General features: G+C 37.8%; 1 protein-coding gene across 2 annotated transcripts in view; it reads right to left on the bottom strand.

The window, feature by feature from the left end:
* Positions 1-23,460, bottom strand: part of ATM (ATM serine/threonine kinase) — a 146,784-nt gene that overhangs the window by 98,797 nt on the left and 24,527 nt on the right. For both annotated transcript variants that reach the window (XM_057299233.2, XM_055094794.2), the window contains 10 exons: positions 21,684-21,853; positions 19,714-20,085; positions 18,754-18,948; positions 17,872-17,967; positions 16,640-16,865; positions 14,345-14,470; positions 13,079-13,204; positions 11,625-11,714; positions 3,357-3,528; positions 2,089-2,288 (listed from right to left, as the gene is read on the bottom strand). In XM_057299233.2, coding sequence (XP_057155216.1) covers positions 2,089-2,288; positions 3,357-3,528; positions 11,625-11,714; positions 13,079-13,204; positions 14,345-14,470; positions 16,640-16,865; positions 17,872-17,967; positions 18,754-18,948; positions 19,714-20,085; positions 21,684-21,853 — 1,773 coding nt within the window. The remainder of the gene's footprint in view (positions 1-2,088; positions 2,289-3,356; positions 3,529-11,624; positions 11,715-13,078; positions 13,205-14,344; positions 14,471-16,639; positions 16,866-17,871; positions 17,968-18,753; positions 18,949-19,713; positions 20,086-21,683; positions 21,854-23,460) is intronic.

Genomic DNA, 23,460 nt, shown 5'->3' with positions numbered 1-23,460 from the left:
TTTTTTAAAGTATATAAACATAAATTCATACATGCACACACGTACACACACACACAGCTGTAAATATTTAAGAGGTGTATAGTAAAAACAAAAGGCTTTGAAGTCAAACAGAAAATTCAAATCCCAGTACCACAGCCTTAACTTTTCTGGTAAAAAACTTGCCTTATGTCATCTAGGGCCTTCGTACCCTCATCTGTAGAGTGAAGATATATCACTTACCTGGGCAGATAACTGTGAGGATTAGAGAAAATAAATGTAAAAGTCTAGCTTCTATGGTGGAATTCAATAAATGATCATTATTACCACTGTTGCAGTTAAGAGCTTGAGCAAGATTCTGAAACTGTAAGTCTCCACTCTCCCAAAATAATGCTTGGGGATAATAGACCAGTGGTTGAAAACTATTAATGAATTTTGGAAAGCAGAGATAATCATGGGCAGGGAAGACGTCAAAAACCCTGACCTATCTTCCCATAAGGCAATCTTGTAAGGCTCTTTATGGTACTATGCACAGAAACGGCTGCTGCAACGACCAGTTATAATGGTAGTTATTATCTGGGCAGCCAGTTTCCGAGAACTACCAAATAATTTTCTGGCTATACTGAAATAATAAGGGATTTTTTTTCCTATTTACATACAGAATAATATATTTCTTAATCCTTTTCAGATATTAACAAAGGAAATTAAATGATCCTTTTCATTATTTGACATGACAGTCATGTACATGAGGTTACTGAATGTTCTGAAGTGACTTGAAACATCAATACTTCAAGAAAAGCATGTAACTTCCTCTTGGTCAGGGATAGAGACTTGAGTATCTGCCAGGACCTAAACCAGGGGCCCAAACAGGGCACAACCAAACTTGTCTTCTCACTCTAAGGGATTGACGTGCATTTTCACCAAGGGTGGGAAACATGACCAGGGATTCCACCAATGACTCAGCCTACAATTTACTGTGATCAGAGGTTCTAATTAGGGACTCACCAGGCATGTGTGACAATTTGCTGGAACTGGGGACATGACCTAGGACCCAACTTGCTACTCGCTAGACCAGGGGCTCTACCTCCACATACACTGGGGCTAGGGCTAAGAAAATGGCCCACATGGTTAGATTAGTTATATATAAGGTTGTTGAGCAAATAAGTAAATGTATTCAGGTTGAGTGGATAGTCAGGTTTTGGGGTGTTTTTTTTAACTGCTAGTAAAGCAATTTATAAATTTGGACAGAAAAAAAGATAAACTGTGTGATGTTGGCTTGGATTTGAAGATATCTATCAACAGACAGATAAATGGACAGGGTGAAGGCAGAAGAGGAATTACTTTTGCAACATTCTCGTCAAAGTATACATTTAATCATAAGGAAACATCAGACAAACTCAGAGCAATGGACCTGTACTATTCAAATATATGAAGGTCATGATAAACAAAAAAAAGAACTGTTCCAGATTGAAGGAGACTAAACAGACTACACACCTAAATGCAATGACAAAATGTTAACTTCCTGATTTTGATGATTATACTGTGGCTAAACAGAAGTGTATCCTTGTTTTTAGGAAATATACACTGAAGTATAAGGAGCATCATGTGTGCGATTTCATCTCAAAATGGTTCAGAGAAAATGATGTGTGTATCTGCGTATGAGTGTGTGTGTGGAGAGAGGGAATGATTAAGCAAATATGGTAAAATGTTAACTGTAGTATTCTTGTAACTTCACTATCATTTTGAAATCAAATGCAAAAAACTGAAAACATATAAACTAAGGTCAAAGGCAAGGTTCCAACTTCAAACACAATGTTATGTAATATTTTTACATTCAGGGTCTATGTTTCTTAGCCTAATTAAAATAATTTATAACAATTAAACCTAAAGAGAATAAATCTATCCAAAACCTAAGTTTTAATATTTCAGCATCCACTTAAATTTGCTCACAGCACATTCAAAGTGTTATTTTCCAACTAGTCTCAGGTTCATTTCTCAAGAAAACAACTTCAATTCTTCAAAGACACCATGTGATTCTTACATGTCAACTCATTACATTTAGTCAGCAACATCAGATAAAATCCAAGAGCTTCTTCATTTAACGTAACTCACCATATGCAGGTGGAGGGATTTGGTAGGGTCTAGCGTGCTAGAATCAATTAACATTAACAATTTCCTCCGAATATCAGCTGCCCTAAAGGACACAGTATTGGTCTGAGCAGTAGTTACACATAAACACAAGAACTTGAGCATGTCTAAGAAAAGTAGATCTTGCTTTGACAGATATTCTTCAGCTAAAGGATTAATGGCACCTAAAAATAAAAAGCACTCATTAACACTAAGAGAAGGGCACAACAGCCATATATACTTATATTAACTCAAATTTCCTCCTCTTCACGAAAAAAAAAGTATATGAAAAGCAAAATTATAGTGAAATTAATTATATACTGAAAACTTCAAGTCTTTTTGAAAAATTATCCAGGATTCTGTTGTCAAGAAATAATTTAAAATATGAGAAAAAAAAACCCCTTAGACAAATGATCATTGCAATAATGTTTATTGTAGGAAAATAGAAAAGAATCTAAATTTCTGACAATAAAAAATGTCAAGTAAATTATGGTATTTATGACAGAAAAACAGTGAAGCCATTAAAAAATATGACTATCAAGAAAAGCAACTACCTGGAAAAATACTTATAATTAAACAGGCATTCATAACATGTGAATGTTGATGTTGACTACAATTTTGAATGTTTCTACAGAGAAATAATAGAAAAAGGTTAAAAGCAGTGGCATTACAGGTGTGTTTTCATTTCCTGCTTTCTATTGAGGAAATAACCTATCATATGATTTTATTTCTTTTTTTGAGACAGAGTCTCGCTCTGTCGCCCAGGCTGGAATGCAGTGGCATGATCTTGGCTCACTGCAACCTCCACCTCCCCAGGTTCATGCCATTCTCCTGCTTCAGCCTCCCGAGTAGCTGGGACTACAGGCGCCCGCCACCACGCCCGGCTAATTTTTGTGTTTTTAGTAGAGACGGGGTTTCACCACGTTAGCCAGGATGGTCTTGATCTCCTGACCTCATGATCTGCCCGCCTTGGCCTCCCAAAATGCTGAGATTACAAGCGTGAGCCACCATGCCTGGCCTGGTTTTATTTCTTTAATAGTTATCTTAAGTTCCTTCTATGAAGAACAAAATATGAAACTAATAAATTCAAATAAAAATCAGAAAAATATAAAGTATATAAGAAAGGAACAATCCTAAAAGGCTATACTAAGAGAAAATGAAATAAGCACAAAATTGATATCAATGAGGCCTCTTATACTGCCAAATCAATATAAAGAGGTAAAAGAAATCCCAAGTAGTAAATATGTATTTACCTATGGTACTTTGGCTCTCTCCAGGTTCGTTTGCATCACTAACACTACTATCAGGGTAATCGTTAAATAGATTCATGGATGACTGATCCTCCACCTCCATTAGATTTCCATTAGTGTCATCTTCCATCGATTCTACTTCTCCACGGTCAAATGGCTTTTTGATTAAGGATGCCTTCAAGGAAGAGAAACAAAGATGTTCAAGATGGCTTCTTGCAGGAGCATGCTGTAGTCAAAATTTACCTAATCAGGCTGGGCACAGTGGCTCACATCTGTAATCCCAGCAATTTGGGAGGCTGAGGCAGGTGGATCACCTGAGGTCAGGAGTTTGAAACCAGCCTGGCCAACATGGTGAAACCTTGTCTCTATTTAAACTACAAAAATTAGCTGGGTGTGGTGGTGGGCACCTGTAATCCCAGCTACTCAGGAAGCTGAGGCAGGAGAATCACTTGAACTCAGGAGGCAGAGATTGCAGTGAGCCGAGATCATGCCACTGCACTCCAGCCTGGGTTTGACGAAGCGAGACTCTGTCTCAAAAAAAAAAAAAAAAAAAAAAAATTTTACCTAATCAAACAATTCAAGGTTCATATGTAAGTATGAACACTACAGTACTTTTTCTACTAAATGTCAAACAATAGTAAAATGGATACATAACCTGTAATATGTCTACATAACAAAATAATATGCAAACTTTAAAAATTATTTTTTTTATTATTATACTTTAAGTTTTAGGGTACATGTGCACATTGTGCAGGTTAGTTACATATGTATACATGTGCCATGCTGGTGCGCTGCACCCACTAACTCGTCATCTAGCATTAGGTATATCTCCCAATGCTATCCCTCCCCGCTCCCCCCACCCCACCACAGTCCCTAGAGTGTGATATTCCCCTTCCTGTGTCCATGTGATCTCATTGTTCAATTCCCACCTATGAGTGAGAATATGCGGTGTTTGGTTTATTGTTCTTGCGATAGTTTACTGAGAATGATGATTTCCAATTTCATCCATGTCCCTAACAAAGGACAAGAACTCATCATTTCTTATGGCTGCATAGTATTCCATGGTGTATATGTGCCACATTTTCTTAATCCAGTCTATCATTGTTGGACATTTGGGGTGGTTCCAAGTCTTTGCTATTGTGAATAGCGCCGCAATAAACATACTTGTGCATGTGTCTTTATAGCAGCATGATTTATAGTCCTTTGGGTATATACCCAGTAATGGGATGGCTGGGTCAAATGGTATTTCCAGTTCTAGATCCCTGAGGAATCGCCACACTGACTTCCACAATGGTTGAACTAGTTTACAGTCCCACCAACAGTGTAAAAGTGTTCCTATTTCTCCACATCCTCTCCAGCACCTATTGTTTCCTGACTTTTTAATGATTGCCATTCTAACTGGTGTGAGATGGTATCTCATCATGGTTTTGATTGGCATTTCTCTGATGGCCAGTGATGATGAGCATTTTTTCCTGTGTTTTTTGGCTGCATAAATGTCTTCTTTTGAGAAGTGTCTGTTCATGTCCTTCGCCCACTTTTTGATGGGGTTGTTTGTTTTTTTCTTGTAAATTTGTTTGAGTTCATTGTAGATTCTGGATATTAGCCCTTTGTCAGATGAGTAGGTTGTGAAAATTTTCTCCCATTTTGTAGGTTGCCTGTTCACTCTGATGGTAATTTCTTTTGCTGTGCAGAAGCTCTTTAGTTTAATTAGATCCCATTTATCAATTTTGTCTTTTGTTGCCATTGCTTCTGGTGTTTTAGACATGAAGTCCTTGCCCATGCCTATGTCCTGAATGGTAATGCCTAGGTTTTCTTCTAGGGTTTTTATGGTTTTAGGTCTAACGTTTAAGTCTTTAATCCATCTTGAGTTAATTTTTGTATAAGGTGTAAGGAAGGGATCCAGTTTCAGCTTTCCACATATGGCTAGCCAGTTTTCCCAGCACCATTTATTAAATAGGGAATTCTTTCCCCATTGCTTGTTTTTCTCAGGTTTGTCAAAGATCAGATAGTTGTAGATATGCGGCGTTATTTCTAAGGGCTCTGTTCTGTTCCATTGATCTATGTCTCTGTTTTGGTACCAGTACCATGCTGTTTTGGTTACTGTAGCCTTGTAGTATAGTTTGAAGTCAGGTAGCGTGATGCCTCCAGCTTTGTTCTTTTGGCTTAGGATTGACTTGCCGATGCGGGCTCTTTTTTGGTTCCATATGAACTTTAAAGTAGTTTTTTCCAATTCTGTGAAGAAAGTCATTGGTAGCTTGATGGGGATGGCATTGAATCTGTAAATTACCTTGGGCAGTATGGCCATTTTCACGATATTGATTCTTCCTACCCATGAGCATGGAATGTTCTTCCATTTGTTTGTATCCTCTTTTATTTCATTGAGCAGTGGTTTGTAGTTCTCCTTGAAGAGGTCCTTCACATCCCTTGTAAGTTGGATTCCTAGGTATTTTATTCTCTTTGAAGCAATTGTGAATGGGAGTTCACTCATGATTTGGCTCTCTGTTTGTCTGTTGTTGGTGTATAAGAATGCTTGTGATTTTGGTACATTGATTTTGTATCCTGAGACTTTGCTGAAGTTGCTTATCAGCTTAAGGAGATTTTGGGCTGAGACAATGGGGTTTTCTAGGTATACAATCATGTCGTCTGCAAACAGGGACAATTTGACTTCCTCTTTTCCTAATTGAATACCCTTTATTTCCTTCTCCTGCCTAATTGCCCTGGCCAGAACTCCCAACACTATGTTGAATAGGAGTGGTGAGAGAGGGCATCCCTGTCTTGTGCCAGTTTTCAAAGGGAATGCTTCCAGTTTTTGCCCATTCAGTATGATATTGGCTGTGGGTTTGTCATAGATAGCTCTTATTATTTTGAAATACGTCCTATCAATACCTAATTTATTGAGAGTTTTTAGCATGAAGGGTTGTTGAATTTTGTCAAAGGCTTTTTCTGCATCTATTGAGATAATCATGTGGTTTTTGTCTTTGGCTGTGTTTATATGCTGGATTACATCTATTGATTTGCGTATATTGAACCAGCCTTGCATCCCAGGGATGAAGCCCACTTGATCATGGTGGATAAGCTTTTTGATGTGCTGCTGGATTCGTTTTGCCAGTATTTTATTGAGGATTTTTGCATCAATGTTCATCAAGGATATTGGTCTAAAATTCTCTTTTTTGGTTGTGTCTCTGCCTGGCTTTGGTATCAGAATGATGCTGGCCTCATAAAATGAGTTAGGGAGGATTCCCTCTTTTTCTATTGATTGGAATAGTTTCAGAAGGAATGGTACCACTTCCTCCTTGTACCTCTGGTAGAATTCGGCTATGAATCCATCTGGTCTTGGACTCTTTTTGGTTGGTAAGCTATTGATTATTGCCACAATTTCAGCTCCTGTTATTGGTCTATTCAGAGATTCAACTTCTTCCTGGTTTAGTCTTGGGAGAGTGTATGTGTCCAGGAATTTATCCATTTCTTCTAGATTTTCTAGTTTATTTGCGTAGAGGTGTTTGTAGTATTCTCTGATGGTAGTTTGTATTTCTGTGGGATCGGTGGTGATATCCCCTTTATCATTTTTTATTGCTTCTATTTGATTCTTCTCTCTTTTTTCTTTATTAGTCTTGCTAGTGGTCTATCAATTTTGTTGATCCTTTCAAAAAACCAGCTCCTGGATTCATTAATTTTTTGAACGGTTTTTTGTGTCTCTATTTCCTTCAGTTCTGCTCTGATTTTAGTTATTTCTTGCCTTCTGCTAGCTTTTGAATGTGTTTGCTCTTGCTTTTCTAGTTCTTTTAATTGTGATGTTAGGGTGTCAATTTTGGATCTTTCCTGCTTTCTCTTGTGGGCATTTAGTGCTATAAATTTCCCTCTACACACTGCTTTGAATGCGTCCCAGAGATTCTGGTATGTTGTGCCTTTGTTCTCGTTGGTTTCAAAGAACATCTTTATTTCTGCCTTCATTTCGTTATGTACCCAGTAGTCATTCAGGAGCAGGTTGTTCAGTTTCCATGTAGTTGAGTGGTTTTGAGTGAGATACTTAATCCTGAGTTCTAGTTTGATTGCACTGTGGTCTGAGAGATAGTTTGTTATAATTTCTGTTCTTTTACATTTGCTGAGGAGAGCTTTACTTCCAACTATGGGGTCAATTTTGGAATAGGTGTGGTGTGGTGTTGAAAAAAATGTATATTCTGTTGATTTGGGGTGGAGAGTTCTGTAGATGTCTATTAGGTCCACTTGGTGCAGAGCTGAGTTCAATTCCTGGGTATCCTTGTTGACTTTCTGTCTCGTTGATCTGTCTAATGTTGACAGTGGGGTTTTAAAGTCTCCCATTATTAATGTGTGGGAGTCTAAGTCTCTTTGTAGGTCACTCAGGACTTGCTTTATGAATCTTGGTGCTCCTGTATTGGGTGCATATATATTTAGGATAGTTAGCTCTTCTTGCTGAATTGATCCCTTTACCATTATGTAATGGCCTTGTCTCTTTTGATCTTTGTTGGTTTAAAGTCTGTTTTATTAGAGACTAGGATTGCAACCCCTGCCTTTTTTTGTTTTCCATTTGCTTGGTAGATCTTCCTCCATCCTTTTATTTTGAGCCTATGTGTGTCTCTGCACATGAGATGGGTTTCCTGAATACAGCACACTAATGGCTCTTGACTCTTTATCCAATTTGCCAGTCTGTGTCTTTTAATTGGAGCATTTAGTCCATTTACATTTAAAGTTAATATTGTTATGTGTGAATTTGATCCTGTCATTATGATGTTAGCTGGTGATTTCGCTCGTTAGTTGATGCAGTTTCTTCCTAGTCTCGATGGTCTTTACATTTCGGCATGATTTTGCAGCGGCTGGTACCGGTTGTTCCTTTCCATGTTTAGCGCTTCCTTCAGGAGCTCTTGTAGGGCAGGCCTGGTGTGACACAATCTCTCAGCATTTGCTTGTCTGTAAAGTATTTTATTTCTCCTTCACTGATGAAGCTTAGTTTGGCTGGATATGAAATTCCGGGTTGAAAATTCTTTTCTTTAAGAATGTTGAATATTGGCCCCCACTCTCTTCTGGCTTGTAGGGTTTCTGCCGAGAGATCCGCTGTTAGTCTGATGGGCTTCCCTTTGAGGGTAACCCGACCTTTCTCTCTGGCTGCCCTTAACATTTTTTCCTTCATTTCAACTTTGGTGAATCTGACAATTAGGTGTCTTGGAGTTGCTCTTCTCGAGGAGTATCTTTGTGGCGTTCTCTGTATTTCCTGAATCTGAACGTTGGCCTGCCTTGCTAGATTGGGGAAGTTCTCCTGGATAATATCCTGCAGAGTGTTTTCCAACTTGGTTCCATTCTCCCCATCACTTTCAGGTACACCAATCAGACGTAGATTTGGTCTTTTCACATAGTCCCATATTTCTTGGAGGCTTTGCTCATTTCTTTTTATTCTTTTTTCTCTAAACTTCCCTTCTCGCTTCATTTCATTCAGTTCATCTTCCATTGCTGATACCCTTTCTTCCAGTTGATCGCATCGACTCCTGAGGCTTCTGCATTCTTCACGTAGTTCTCGAGCCTTGGTTTTCAGCTCCATCAGCTCCTTTAAGCACTTCTCTGTATTGGTTATTCTAGTTATTCATTCTTCTACATTTTTTTCAAAGTTTTGAACTTCTTTGCCTTTGGTTTGAATGTCCTCCCTTAGCTCAGACTAATTTGATCGTCTGAAGCCTTCTTCTCTCAGCTCGTCAAAGTCATTCTCCATCCAGCTTTGTTCCGTTGCTGGTGAGGAACTGCGTTCCTTTGGAGGAGGAGAGGCGCTCTGCATTTCAGAGTTTCCAGTTTTTCTGCTCTGTTTTTTCCCCATCTTTGTGGTTTTATCTACTTTTGGTCTTTGATGATGGTGATGTACAGATGGATTTTTGGTGTGGATGTCCTTTCTGTTTGTTAGTTTTCCTTCTAACAGACAGGACCCTCAGCTGCAGGTCTGTTGGAATACCCTGCTGTGTGAGGTGTCAGTGTGCCCCTGCTGGGGGTTGCCTCCCAGTTAGGCTGCTCGGGGGTCAGGGGTCAGGGACCCACTTGAGGAGGCAGTCTGCCTGTTCTCAGATCTCCAGCTGCATGCTGGGAGAACCACTGCTCTCTTCAAAGCTGTCAGACAGGGACATTTAAGTCTGCAGAGGTTACTGCTGTCTTTTTGTTTGTCTGTGCCCTGCCCCCAGAGGTGGAGCCTACAGAGGCAGGCAGGCCTCCTTGAGCTGTGGTGGGTTCCACCCAGTTTGAACTTCCCGGCTGCTTTGTTTACCTAATCAAGTCTGGGCAATGGCGGGCGCCCCTCCCCCAGCCTCGCTGCCACCTTGCAGTTTGATCTCAGACTGCTATGCTAGCAATCAGCGAGACTCCGTGGGCGTAGGACCCTCTGAGCCAGGTGCGGGATATAATCTCGTGGTGCGCCGTTTTTTAAGCCCGTCGGAAAAGTGCAGTATTCGGGTGGGAGTGACCCGATTTTCCAGGTGCCATCCGTCACCCCTTTCTTTGACTCAGAAAGGGAACTCCCTGACCCCTTGCGCTTCCCAAGTGAGGCAATGCCTCGCCCTGCTTCGGCTCGTGCACGGTGCGCACACCCACTGACCTGCGCCCACTGTGTGGCACTCCCTGGTGAGATGAACCCGGTACCTCAGATGGAAATGCAGAAATCATCCATCTTCTGCATCGCTCACGCTGGGAGCTGTAGACCGGAGCTGTTCCTATTCGGCCATCTTGGCTCCTCCCTCAAAATTATTTCTTATATTAAGAAGTTTGTAATACCTAAAGTGTTACCCAAAGAGGGTGTAGGAAAATGCCTAAATTGGTATGACTATTTTGGAGGACAATGACAATATCCATCAAAAAGTAAAATTCGCATTCCTTTTGAACAAGCAAGTCTACTGCTAGAAATTATCCTACATCCATCATACACACAAATACAAATAGACAAAATAAAAGTACAATAATCTGTACCACAGAAGTCTTTGTAACCCAAAAAACTAGAAACCACTTAAAATGTTAATTAAGAGCAGATGGGCTTTTTGGCTCAGTGTGGTGGCTCACACCTGTAATCCAAGCACTTTGGGAGGCCAAGGTGGACAGATCATTTGAGGTCAGGAATTCTAGACCAGCCTGGCCAACATGGTGAAACCTGGTCTCTACTAAAAATACAAAAATTAGCCAGTTGTGGTGGCACACATCTGTAATCCCAGCTTCTTGGGAGGCTGAGGCAGGAGAATCTCTTGAACCTGGGAGGTGGGGGCTGCAGTGAGCCGAGATTGTGCCACTGAACTCCAGCCCGGGCAACAGAGCAAGACTTCGTCTCAAAAAAAAAAGGAGCAGATAAGCTTTCATATACATATATACTATTCACTATTACCACACAATAGAATACCATGCACTGCTAAATAAATAAAGTATAACAGCAGATAGCTTATAAAATAAGTGCAGTGACATGGAAAATGATTAAGATGTGTCATAAAATGGAAATAAGTTACAGAATATGTTTTCACTCAATAGATATTTCAATAACTACTTTGTATGCCCGGCAGTGTTTCAGAAAAAAGAATGTATGTGGCATAAGCCCATTTGTATGGAAGAAAAATAAATACTACAATAAGAATATGTTGCTTGCCTGGCAAGATTTTTGGTCACTTTTAAAGAACAAATAATTATTTTAAATTTTGGTACAATGTTGCACAGAAATAGCTGTGAGCCTGGATGATACGTTCCCAATTTTTAAATGTATTATTTATTGAGAAACTAAAGGCAGGCACTACTATGCTAGGTATTGATATTAAGAAGCAATCAGGTATATTTCCCCACAAGGCAAATTATTTAATTTCCACATTTTATTTAATTTTTAAAATTTTTTTATTTTTGAGATGGAGTCTCGCTCTGTCACCTAGGCTGGAGTGCAGTGGCATGATCTTCGCTCACTGCAACCTCCACCTCCCAGGTTCAAGCAATTCTGCCTCAGCCTCCCGAGTAGCTGGGACTACAGGCGCATGTCACCACACCTGGCTAATTTTTAGTATTTTTAGTAGAGACGGGGTTTCACCGTGTTAGCCAGGATGGTCTCAATCTCCTGACCTTGTGATCCACCCACCTCGGCCTCCCAAAGTGCTGGGGTTACAGGCGTGAGCCACCGCACCCGGCCTTAATTTCCACATTTGTAAAAATTTTAAGGCTATATGTTGTGAGATGCATCCTTATTTACAAAGATATTTCAACAAAAAAATTATGCCTATTAGAATCAAAATATGATAGCAAAACAGGAAGCATACTTACTAAACTTTTACAAATATCTGCAATGTCATTCATTAGCTTTGATGTTAACAATCGCAGGAAAAAGCCAGATGCAATCTTATTTGGACTCTTCTGAAATTAAGACAAAGAACCAAGCAACAAAGAAATAAAAACAATTATTCTTGGCAGACAGTGTTTTCTCTATCGTAGATAAATAGTTTACTATTAGGGCCAAGATATATGCTGCTTCAAAAACACATCTTTTCTTAGAGTTATAATAACTATACTGTACATCCTTCATTGTGCTTTAACAACATTAAAGTAACAGCTATTGACCGTAAAGATAAGTAAGCTATAATTATAGGTTAGAGTTTATTCTACTTTTCTCCTTCCCCACTTACACCAAGAGGGAGGAAAAACACATTACAAAACCAAGAAATATGTTGATAATATTGCTATATGGCCATGTACCTAATACTAGGTTTGAAATATATTTCCAATTATTATCAATACTCTGGGGCCTGGCTTGGCTATCCCACAGGCTGCTGCAGATAAAAACAAAGATTACACACAGTAGCACTCTTTCTACCAAATGTTATGTAAGGTGATCTGAGCAAAAGAAAGTAAAGTATGTGCTGGAGTTATTGTTGTGTTGCTCACTAGCCCCGCTACGCATACCACATAGTTTGGGTCAAAAAATTTTTATTAAATGAATGAAAATGTCCTAGGAATAAAAGAGTCATCTATATGGTTGTATATAAAAGTCGAAAGGCAATCTCAGAAAGCTTCCTGAAATTATAAAATTAGTTTCATGAGAAACTCAGATTCCTATTGCTTATTTGTCTGGATATTACCTTTATGTACCATTCAACTGAATTTTAAATCAATTTGTATAACTTATGAATGTGAACAGATATGGTAGCTCACACCTATAATCACAGCACTTTGAGATGTAAGCATCACTTGAGCCCAGGGTTTGAGACTAGCCTGGGCAATGTGTAAAACCCCATCAATACAAAAAAATACAAAAATACAAAAATCAGCCAGGCATGGTGGTGTACACTTGTAGTCCCAGCTACCAAGGAGGCTGAGGTGGGAGAATCACTTGAGCCCAGGAGGTCGAGGCTGCTGTGAGCCCAGGAAGTCGAGGCTGCTGGATCACAGTGATGTGATCACTCACTCTGGGTGAAAGAGTGAGAGACTGTCTCAAAAAAAAGAAAAACAAAAGTAAAAAATAAACTTACGAGTGGACACCAAAACAGTAACACCAACCAGTGATCAATTCCCTGCATAGGCTACACTTTCAAGTAAAAAGAAAATTTTAGCTAGGTGGTACATGACTGTAGTCCCAGTTACTCGGGAGGCTGAGGCAGGAGAGTTGCTGGAAACCAGGAGGTCAAGGCTACAATGAGTTGTGACAATCCCACTGCACTCCAGCCTGGGTGACAGAGAAAGATCCTATCTCAAAAAACAAAACAAGAAGAAGAAAATCTTACCTTGGTACAGTTGCTCAAGCAACGTGTACATAGCTGCATCATATTTCTCAAGGAACCAATTCTGAATTCCTCATTTGTCTTATTTTTAAACAGAGTGATACTTTCTCCTGCACATTGCATTAGAGACTATTACGAATAGAAGGAAAAATGCAAATTCCAGTTAAAATTATAGTTTAGTATTGCTTTTTACAGTGTACTTCGATCTTGGACATACTATAAAATAAAAAATAAAGTGCACTTAAGAGAAAAAATGAAATGTTTTTAGAAGTTCCACGTAGTCATACAGTATAAGCAAAACTCATTAACAATTTTTTAAAATGGCAAATCTTATACTCTGTTCTTGCAAATCATACCAGTGACAGAGTACTACCAAGAGATAAGAAAGAGTTTCATGCTTACAGCCTATCATTAAAAAGTCAGGAAACAACAGATGCTGGACAGGATGTGGAGAAACAGGAATGCTTTTACACTGTTGGTGGGAGTGTAAATTAGTTCAATCATTGTGGAAGACAGTGTGGCAATTCCTCAAGGATCTAGAACCAGAAATACCATTTGACCCAGCAATCCCATTACTGGGTATATACACAAAGGATTATAAATCATTTTACTATAAAGACACATGCACACGTATGTTTATTGCAGCACTGTTCACAACAGCAAAAACTTGGAAGCAACCCAAATGCCCGTCAACGATAGACGGGATAAAGATAATGTGGCACATATACACCATGATATACTATGCAGCCATAAAAAAGGATGAGTTCATGTCCTTTGCAGGGACATGGATGAAGCTGGAAACCATCATTCCCAGCAAACTAACACAAGAACAGAAAAACAAACACCGTATGTTCTCACTCATAAGTGGCAGCTGAACAATGAAAACACATGGACACAGGGAGGGGAACATTATACACCAGGGCCTGACAGGGGGTGGGGGGCTAGGGGAGGGATAGCGTTAGGAGAAGTACCTAATGCAGATGACGGGTTGATGGGTGCAGCAAACCACCATGGCACTGTATATCTATGTAACAAACCTGCATGCTCTGCATCATGTACCCCAGAACTTGAAGTATAATAATAATTAAAAATTAAAAAATTAAAACAATTTAAAAAATACATAGTATAATTTCTTCTCACATTACATAAATAAAAGAGAAAGGGTTAACCTGCATAAAATTTAATGTCTTCCAAACAAATGTAATAATTTTCTCAGGAATACATTTCATTCAAATTTATCCGAAACTTTATTAGTATAAATTCTCCTACCTTGGCTTTCTGGAATAATTCTGACTTATATGCTTCCTCTTCAGCTATTACACCCATATAACAGTAGCAGCCAAGGACACCCACCAAAAGACGTGAACACCGGACAAGAGTTTCTGAATTTGTAATCTTAAAGTAAACCACAAATAAAAATATATATATTTCATAAATAATTTAGCATACTCTATCTTTTGTAAGAACAAATTCTACATACATATTAAAAAAACAAAGGTTCAGTTAACTGAGTTAAAGGTGGCATATCCTGGATAGCTCTAAAAACAACTAGGAGATCACTGTAGAATTATAACCAGGATTCTCAAGAAAAATAGCCTAAGTATCTCCTGATGGCCAAGCAGGATATATCATCTTAGGGTGGAGCATGTACTGTACACATAGGCCCTTAAATATTTGAGGTAGGGATGAAAGAAAAGAAGCTTCACAGGCAAATAAATGACTGTAAGTCTTAGAACACAAGTAGAAATTACAGTCATATAAAGAGACATTAAAATGACATTTTAAGCTTCTGAAGAACAGGAACCTTGACTTATTCAGCTTTTTAGACTCCACAGAATAGCATAAAACATTTTTTCTAGTAGATAAAAGTTTTGACAGCTGGCCGGGCATGGTGGCTCACGCCTACAACCCCAACACTTTGGGAGGCCGAGGCGGGCAGATCACCAGAGGTCAGGAGTTCGAGACCAACCTGGCTAACGTGGTGAAACCTTGTCTCTACTAAAAATACAAAAATTAGCAGGGCGTGATGGCAGGCACCTATAATCCCAGCTACTCAGGAGGCTGAGGCAGGAAAATTGCTTGAACCCAGGAGGCGAAGGTTGCAATGAGCCGAGATCATGCCACTGCACTCCATACTGGGCAACAGAGCAAGACTCCATCTCAAAAAAAAAAAAAAAGTTTAGACAATTTTATAGAATTACTAAGAATCTGCTAAGTTACACACAAAATGTTCAGATTTTTTTTTGTTCCTACAGGGTAGGAAATGGCATTTTAGGAGAAAATATACAAAACTAAATTACTTTGTAATGAAAGTGGTTACAATTGTGGTGCAGAAGAATGTCAGTAAAGATCATAAAGAGGCACACTGTCCCCTCTCATGTCCTCAAGTCATTTTCCCTGGCTACCGAATTCACTCCTTTGAACGGATTGTAGGCTTTATTTAATCATTTACCATGTAATAAGGCACTGTGGAGGATATAAAGATTAATAAAAATATGTATGCCCTTTTAAGAGTTTATGTTTAAGAGTTATAGTTCAAGAGATATTTGTATACAAACCATATGTAAATATCCATGGTATAAAGAAGATGCTAACTGCCATTAAAAATGTGAAACATTAAGTACTATGAAATTAAAAGATGAAAAATTATTAGGCCAGGCACCGTGGCTCACGCCTGTAATCCTAGCACTTCGGGATGCTGAGGCAGGTCCATCACCTGAGGTCAGGAGTTTAAGACCAGCCTGGCCAACATAGCAAAACCCCATCTCTACTAAAAATACAAAAATTACCTGGGCGTGGTAGCACTCGCCTGTCCCAGCCACTCGGAAGACTGAGGCAGGAGAATTGCTTGAACTGGAAGACGGAGGTTGCAGTGAGCCAAGATCACGTCACTGCACTCCAGCCTGGGCAACAGAGCGAGGCTCCGTCTCAAAAATAAAAATTCTTAGAATCTTACTTTCTGAGATTCTAAGAAAGGCGTTAGCAAGGATTTTCACATGTGGATGATCTGAATACACAGAAATAGGTAGAAAGACATTTCACATTTTAAAAAATGCAAGTTTTGGCAAGAGAATAGTATACATGAAGAGAACTCGTGATTTTATGAGGCTAAAGGAAATTCCTAGATGACGTCTACAATAATTGCTAGTCCATTTATTGTCTTTACTAATCATTCATCTCTCTTCAAATGCCACCAAAATCTATTAGATTTGTTTAAATCGTGTTCTTTTCTATTACTGTAACATTTCCCTCCTTTGTATTTAGAGGTTTTTTTTCATCATATAAACCCTATGCTCAAACTCTTACTATTCCTCACTAACCTACACAAGGAATTATTTTATGTCTACCATAATTTCCAGTACAAAGGAAGTACTCAAATTATTATTCTTGAGTTTTCCTTTAATTATGCTAAGTTGTCCAATTTGTAGCCCTTTACTGCCACTTTGCTTTTAAAATCAAGCCTCCCACCATCCTTGCTGTTTTTCCTGCCCCTATTTCTCCTTCCTAACAGTTTACCAAAGTTGAATCATATATAAGCTTAGTTCTTTTTTTAAAAAATCTCACCTCAGATGAGTAATTATTCAGAAGCTGTTCTGATAATCCCAGAAGACAGCGATCCAGTGATTCCTTGAGATTCTGGTGGACAGAGAAGCCAATACTGGACTGGTGCTTTTCTATACCACATTCTCTCACAATGGTTAAAAAGTCCATCTTGTCAAAAGTTGTCTGAAGAAATAGTTCTTCTACTTCTGAGAATGAAAGTTCTTCTTTATCTTTTTGGTGGTGTTCACTTCAAGAAAGTAAGATCTTTAATATATAAACCAAGTACCTAATGCTTTGCCTTATATGTATTAGCAATATATTACAAAGGAAAACATTAACCTAGTATCTACATCATTCAAAGACTACTTATATAATTAATAGATTATTCTTTTAAATGCTTCTCTTCTTTGGACTTTGATACCTACTTGTATCAAATTTCATTATTCAGTAGCAAATTTTACTAATAGATAGAGAAAAAATACAAGTTACAATCTCAAAGGCAAATTCAGAAAGTATTTTTAAAAACACCAGATATAAATGTTAAGCATAACATCGTCTGCAAACATATCCCTTTTTTCACCAAGCAGAGGAAGTAAAGAGCATAGGTTTAAAAACCTTTAACATCTGGTATAGGTAAGCAGTTACACATCCTTTGGGTTAGAAAAGTAATGATCTTGCAACCAAAGTTTCATTATTGTTGTTGGTATTTATTTGTTTTTCACTATCAATTTCTCCAAAAAGTAGGAATTTTTTCATCTTTTGCCCTCTTGAGGGAGATAAGGAATGTTTGTACCAGTGAGTCATTTTCAGTCACAGCAATACAATCTAAGTCTCTTGAGTCAATCAACTAAACTCAGGTTTAGATTTATTTTTGTTTTCAATTATCATTAGTTTTTAAAGGTAACAAATAATAAAATCATAGTTGATGTACAGAAATGGGTAACATCTTTAAGAACTTATTTCATATAAATTTTATATTCTTAATTTCCCAGCATAACCATTCAATTTTTCTCATTGGCACTTGTCACATATTATACTATACAGCATTAAAAAATAGTAAGCTTGGTCTAATGTTATATAACATAGATTACAATCACTGAATTAAAACAACCTCTTCCCTGGCTAACAGTTGCAATTTTTTTGGACCAATTTAGTTTACAATTATTAAGATGCAGCTACTACCCAGCTAAAATTATCATCTTTGTAATTAAAGCTATAGCTTAAAATGACAAAAGCATTATTAGATAACATACCATTCTGGCACACTTTGGAAAAAATTCATTGCAGCTTTACAGTTTTTCATAGTGAGACTCACAAGAATTTTCTCCAGTACAAGGTGAGGAAAATTACTACAAAGAAAAACAAAAAGCTTCACTTAGACCAAAAGCCATGTAAAGAATACTTTAAACTTTAACATCCATGTTTAGCTATAAATCTTGACTTCTAAAATTTGGATCCTAGATTAAAACTGCTTTCATCTATACTGAATTTCTTAATATCTAAAAGGACAATTTAAGGAGGACAACCATTGTTACTATCATTTCCAATACTGTTTAGAAACAGCATGTCTGATTAACATTATTTCTGAAATAAATAAAAGGTCGTAAAATTAAAGCAAAAGTACTTTAATTGGATCCATTCGGAGGTCTGCTCTCCAATCATTTGGTTCCAATTACCAATCTGTGGAAAGGTTAAGTGGACGAGTGACTTCATTCCTTTATCCTAGTGCTTACATCCTGTTTTGTCTTCCTCGTTTCCTCACCTCATTCATAAAACATATTTTACCCAAAAGACACTCCCATTATGAGAAAGGATCCAGGATCTACATGACTCAAATATATGGACTTATTTATTTAAAAAATCAGAAAGGAACACATAAATGCTCAAAGAATTATATGTGCATTCTTCATGCACATCCCCCATATTCTCACAGTGAGACAACCCTTTATTTCAGAAGCAATCAGGCATAAAGACACAGATAACTGTAAAAACAAACATAATATTTAATAATTAAGGTTAGATCTGGGAAATTCTGCATTATTATTATAAAATAAAGCCATCTGGCATCAAATAAGTGGAGAGAGCCTGATAAAACAAACAAAAAAACCAGCAGCATGCTAATGAACTTAAATTACCTGTGAAGAATTGGAGGCACTTCTGTGCTATTTTCTAAGTCACCCTCTAACTGATAGAATAAGAGCCATTTCATTATTGATTCCTTTAAAGAAAAGCTTCTATTTACTTCACACATATTTTGCTCTATTCCCATTTTTACCGTTCCTGGAACTATACTGGTGGTCAGTGCCAAAGTCAAACAGCATACTGCAGGACTATAACAAAACAAAGGACAATTGTGAAAAGCAAGCTATTGGAGGGGCAAAGACTTTATCTATCAGGACAGTGCCTGGCATATACATTTAGTTAAGGTGACTAAATGAACATAAAAACTGTTCAAAGTCTGATTACATTTGGGAAGATTCTTGATTAAAAAATAGCTCGTTTATTAACAGTGCATAGTACTACAATTTAAACATGGCTATTTAATAAATAATGATAAATTGCACATAAAAGAAATTTAAACTCTTCATAATTCTTTAAAGAAAGTCTTTTGGATACACGTATACAATTAGAAGGAATAAGACCTGGTGTCCAATACATCAGTAGGGTGACTACAGTTAACATTAATCTAGAGTACATTTCAAAACAGCAAGAAGAGAATAATTCAAACGTTCCCAGCATGAAGAAAAGATATGTAGGGTGCTGATATCCCATCACCCTACATGAGTGTGTCATATGAGTGTGTCAAATTATCACATGTACCTTGATAATATATAACTCTATTATAGATCAATTAAAAATTTTTTAACTAAAAAAGAAATTCCTTAACATTAGGCTTTAATAATTTGTCAACATTTGAAACTAAATTCACTTATGCATTTATTAAGTCTTCTCGGCCAAACAAGAAAAGCATCTGAAATAGAATTTGACATCTTTAACTGAAGTAACAAAACTATGAAAATGATCAGGGATATGTGAGTGTGTGTGTGTCTGTGTGTGTTTATCTGTAAGTCAGACATAATGCATGCTGAACTTACCATGAAGGTCTGCAGGCTGACCCAGTAAATAACTTCCAGAATTCTCTGTCAACCTCAACTAAACTACCCTGAATTATGGCTCCAAGTAAGCCAAAGTTTTCAGCTTGTATTTGCTCAGAACTTATACCACGAAAGGTAATACACCAAATTTTATTCCAGAGTTTTAATAAATCTGACTTTTGTGAGCTTTCTAGGTTTGACCTCTTGTCTTGACACAATGCAACTTCCGTAAGGCATCGTAACACATATGGTGTACGTTCCCCATGTCGCTGTTGGGGTAGAAGCTGAGATAGTATCATCAGTAATGGAGACAGCTCACAGTTAGGTAAACTTGCAGGATACTTTGATATTAACTGGGTTGCAATCTGTAGCCTAAAAAAAAAAAAAAAAAGGATAATTTGAAAACTATTCAATCACATTAACAAACTAAAAGGAAATATATAGACATGGTACTCTTACAATATCCTAATTAGAGAATCACCATCATCATTTCCATAGTACTCTAAAAATAAACTGGCTGTTAATAGTTACTATGTCCTACTTCCTAAATTGGCAGGAAAATTGTCAACGTTTTGGCTAGCTGGGTAAGCTGTTAAGTTTCCCTTAAACAAATATTTTAAAGGATATTAAATTAGCAATATTTGGGCCAGGTGGTTTCCCAGCACTTTGGGAGGCCGAGGCAGGCGGATCACCTGAGGTCAGGAGTTCAAGATCAGCCTGGCCAACATGGTGAAACCCAGTCTCTACTAAAAATACAAAAATTAGCCGGGCATGGTGGCACATGCCTGGAATCCCAGCTACTCAGGACGCTGAGGCAGGATAACTGCTTGAACCTGGGAGGTGGAGGTTGCAGTGAGCCAAGATTGTGCCACTGCACTCCGGCCTGGGCGACAGAGTGAGCCTCCGTCTCAGAAAAAATATATATATATATTTAGCAATATTTTATTTCTGAGTTATCTTGTAAATCCTTGCTCTTTAGTCACCAAACGATTCCTCTAAAACAGGAAAACAAAGAAACCCAAAAAACTGTTTTTCCTTTACATTAATTCAGTTAATCCAATAAACATTTGCTGTGTATTCTCTAGAACCTGTGATACTTAAGAATAGGAATCTTATGTTATTCATCTCTGTATATCTAACGCTTAGCCCATAACAGGTGTTCAATAAATTACTCTTGACTAAAAGGACAAATTAAGAATCTTAAATAGCTACTCTTAACTATATAAAAATGAGCTTAAGCAATAGGTATCTAAATCAATATGCTTTTCCCCAGAAGTCACTTACACTTAAATATTCCATCAACATGGTAATCAAAAGAGCACTGATCACGAGTTTGACTATAATCTATAAATCTCTGTCCTTACAGAAGTTGCTTAACCTCTCTGGGTTTCAGTTTCTTTTCAGTAAAGCAAACAGGCTGAACTAGGTAAATTCTAAACATCCTTACCAGATCTAATATTTTGGGATTCCAAAGTATCCATAATTTACTTGATTACTTAGATATATGTGAACGTTACATGAGAATAAAGAAGATAGAAAATAAGAGAAAATAACTTTTTATCATGGCATAAGGTCAAAATTATTCTGTGATTTCTTAAGATTATCTTTAACTTCTTCCTAATTCTATTAGAAAGTGCTACATATGCTAAAATCTATTGTTGAAGTGTACAATTCAGTGAATTCCATGAGGTGCACACTTCTAATTGCCTATCAGAGAGCCAGTCCTCCTTCTTAACTTGCTATGACAATATGATTAAAATAGGTGGCCCTGCCCTTGGCCCAAGCAAATGAGCCATTAATGATTAATCTAATTTGTCATGGCAATCACATATCCCTTTGCTAGTAATAGGTTTGGGGGTAGACAAATGACTTAGTTCTGGTTGAGATGAAAGGATTCCACTGAAAGTTTTCTGAAAAATAACATACAAGAGATTAAAATGACACTGAATGAGAAAATGATAACATTTTACCAAGGCACAAGATCAAAATCATTCTGTGACTTCTGAAGGTGATCTTTTATTACTTCCCAGCCTAGTTCTATTTTCTTCCTTTTGCAAGGTACACTGTAATCACTAGATTCTCTTTGTGTAGTAGTATAAGATTGAGAAATCTCCAAGGATCTGGTATCTTCATTAAAAACCTGTAAAATAAAAATAAATCCACTTTTTTCTTTTTTTCTTTTTTTTTTTGAGCCAGAGTTTCGCTGTTGTTGCCCAGGTTGGAGTGGAACAGCACGATCTCGTATCACCACAACCTCTACCTCCCAGGTTCAAGTGATTCTCCTGCCTCAGCCTCCCGAGTAGCTGGGATTACAGGCATGCACCACCACGCCCAGCTAACTTTGTATTTTTAGTAGGGACAGAGTTTCTCCATGTTGGTCAGACTGGTCTTGAACTCCCAACCTCAGGTGATCTGCCTGCCTCGGCCTCCCAAAGTGCCGGAATTACAGGTGTGAGCCACCACGCCTGGCCAAATTCACTTTTTTCATTGCTATTGTCTTCTAATATTTCATTAGGGGGAAAAAAAATTCTTTCTGAAATGAAGATACAGGGAACTCATAAAGCAAGAGTAATACATTACAGAAACATATAAATCTGATAACATAGTAAGAAACAAACATTTTGCATGACAGTAATGGCACTTTAGAAAGCAGGTATTACTAAGTAATGCATTAGTTTTATTTCCTGGGAACATTTACTAAAAGCACTAAGAAATCTAAAAGTAAAGCAAAAACCTTTACTTTCAAAGGGATTCAATTTTTTAAATTTAAGAAATTTAAGAAATTTTAAGAAATATTAAGAAAATATTTGACAGAGTGAAATTACTACTCAGGATGTTAACCAAATCTCTGGGGAACAGAGTTTTATTTAAGAAACATTAGGCCATCAGATGATGGATGGGTAAGTAAAATGGAGTATATCCATACAACTGAATATTATTCAGCAATAAAAATGAATGAAGTACTGATTCATGGTAAAACATGAACTTTGAAAACACTATGCTAAGTGAAAGAAACCAGACACAAAAGACTCACATATTGTATGATTCCATTTAAACGAACTGTCCCAAACAGGAAAATCCACAAAAACCAAGATTGATTAGTGACTGGTTGCCAGGATCTAGGAGATGCAGGGAATTGGGACTGAATGCTAAGAAGGGATGAGGTTTCTTTTGGGATGATAAAAAAAGTTCTGGGCTGGGCACGGTGGCTCATGCCTATAATCCCAGCACTATGGGAGGCTGATGCAGGAGGATCACAAGGTCAGGAGTCTGAGACCAGGCTGGCCAATATGGTGAAACCCAGTCTCTACTAAAAATACAAAAATTAGCTGGGCGTGGTGGCAGGCACCTGTGGTCCCAGCTACTCGGGAGGCTGATGCAGGAGAATCACTTGAACCCGGGAAAGGGAGGTTGCAGTGAGCGGAGATTGTGCCACTGCACTCCAGCCTGGGTGACAGAGCAAGACTCCATCTCAAAAAAATAAAAATAAAATAAAATAAGTTTCCGGAATTAGTGATGATGGTTGTACAACATAGTAAAAATACTAAAAACCACTGCAATGTACAACTCAAAATCGTGAATTTTATGCTATGTGAACTCTAGCTTAATTGCAAAAAAGAAACAGACTGGGCTTGGTGGCTCATGCCTGTAATCCCAGCACTTTGTAGAATAAAGTCGAGTTGAATCGAATCATTAGGGTTAGGGTCACCTTATTTCCTAGAGACAATCATTTAAGAATGAAAAAGT

Source organism: Pan paniscus, chromosome 9 (assembly GCF_029289425.2).
Source record: "Pan paniscus chromosome 9, NHGRI_mPanPan1-v2.0_pri, whole genome shotgun sequence".
Lineage (NCBI taxonomy): Eukaryota > Metazoa > Chordata > Mammalia > Primates > Hominidae > Pan > Pan paniscus.
The sequence above is the reverse complement of the archived record's forward strand: the minus strand, read 5'-3'. Positions and strand labels throughout refer to the sequence as shown.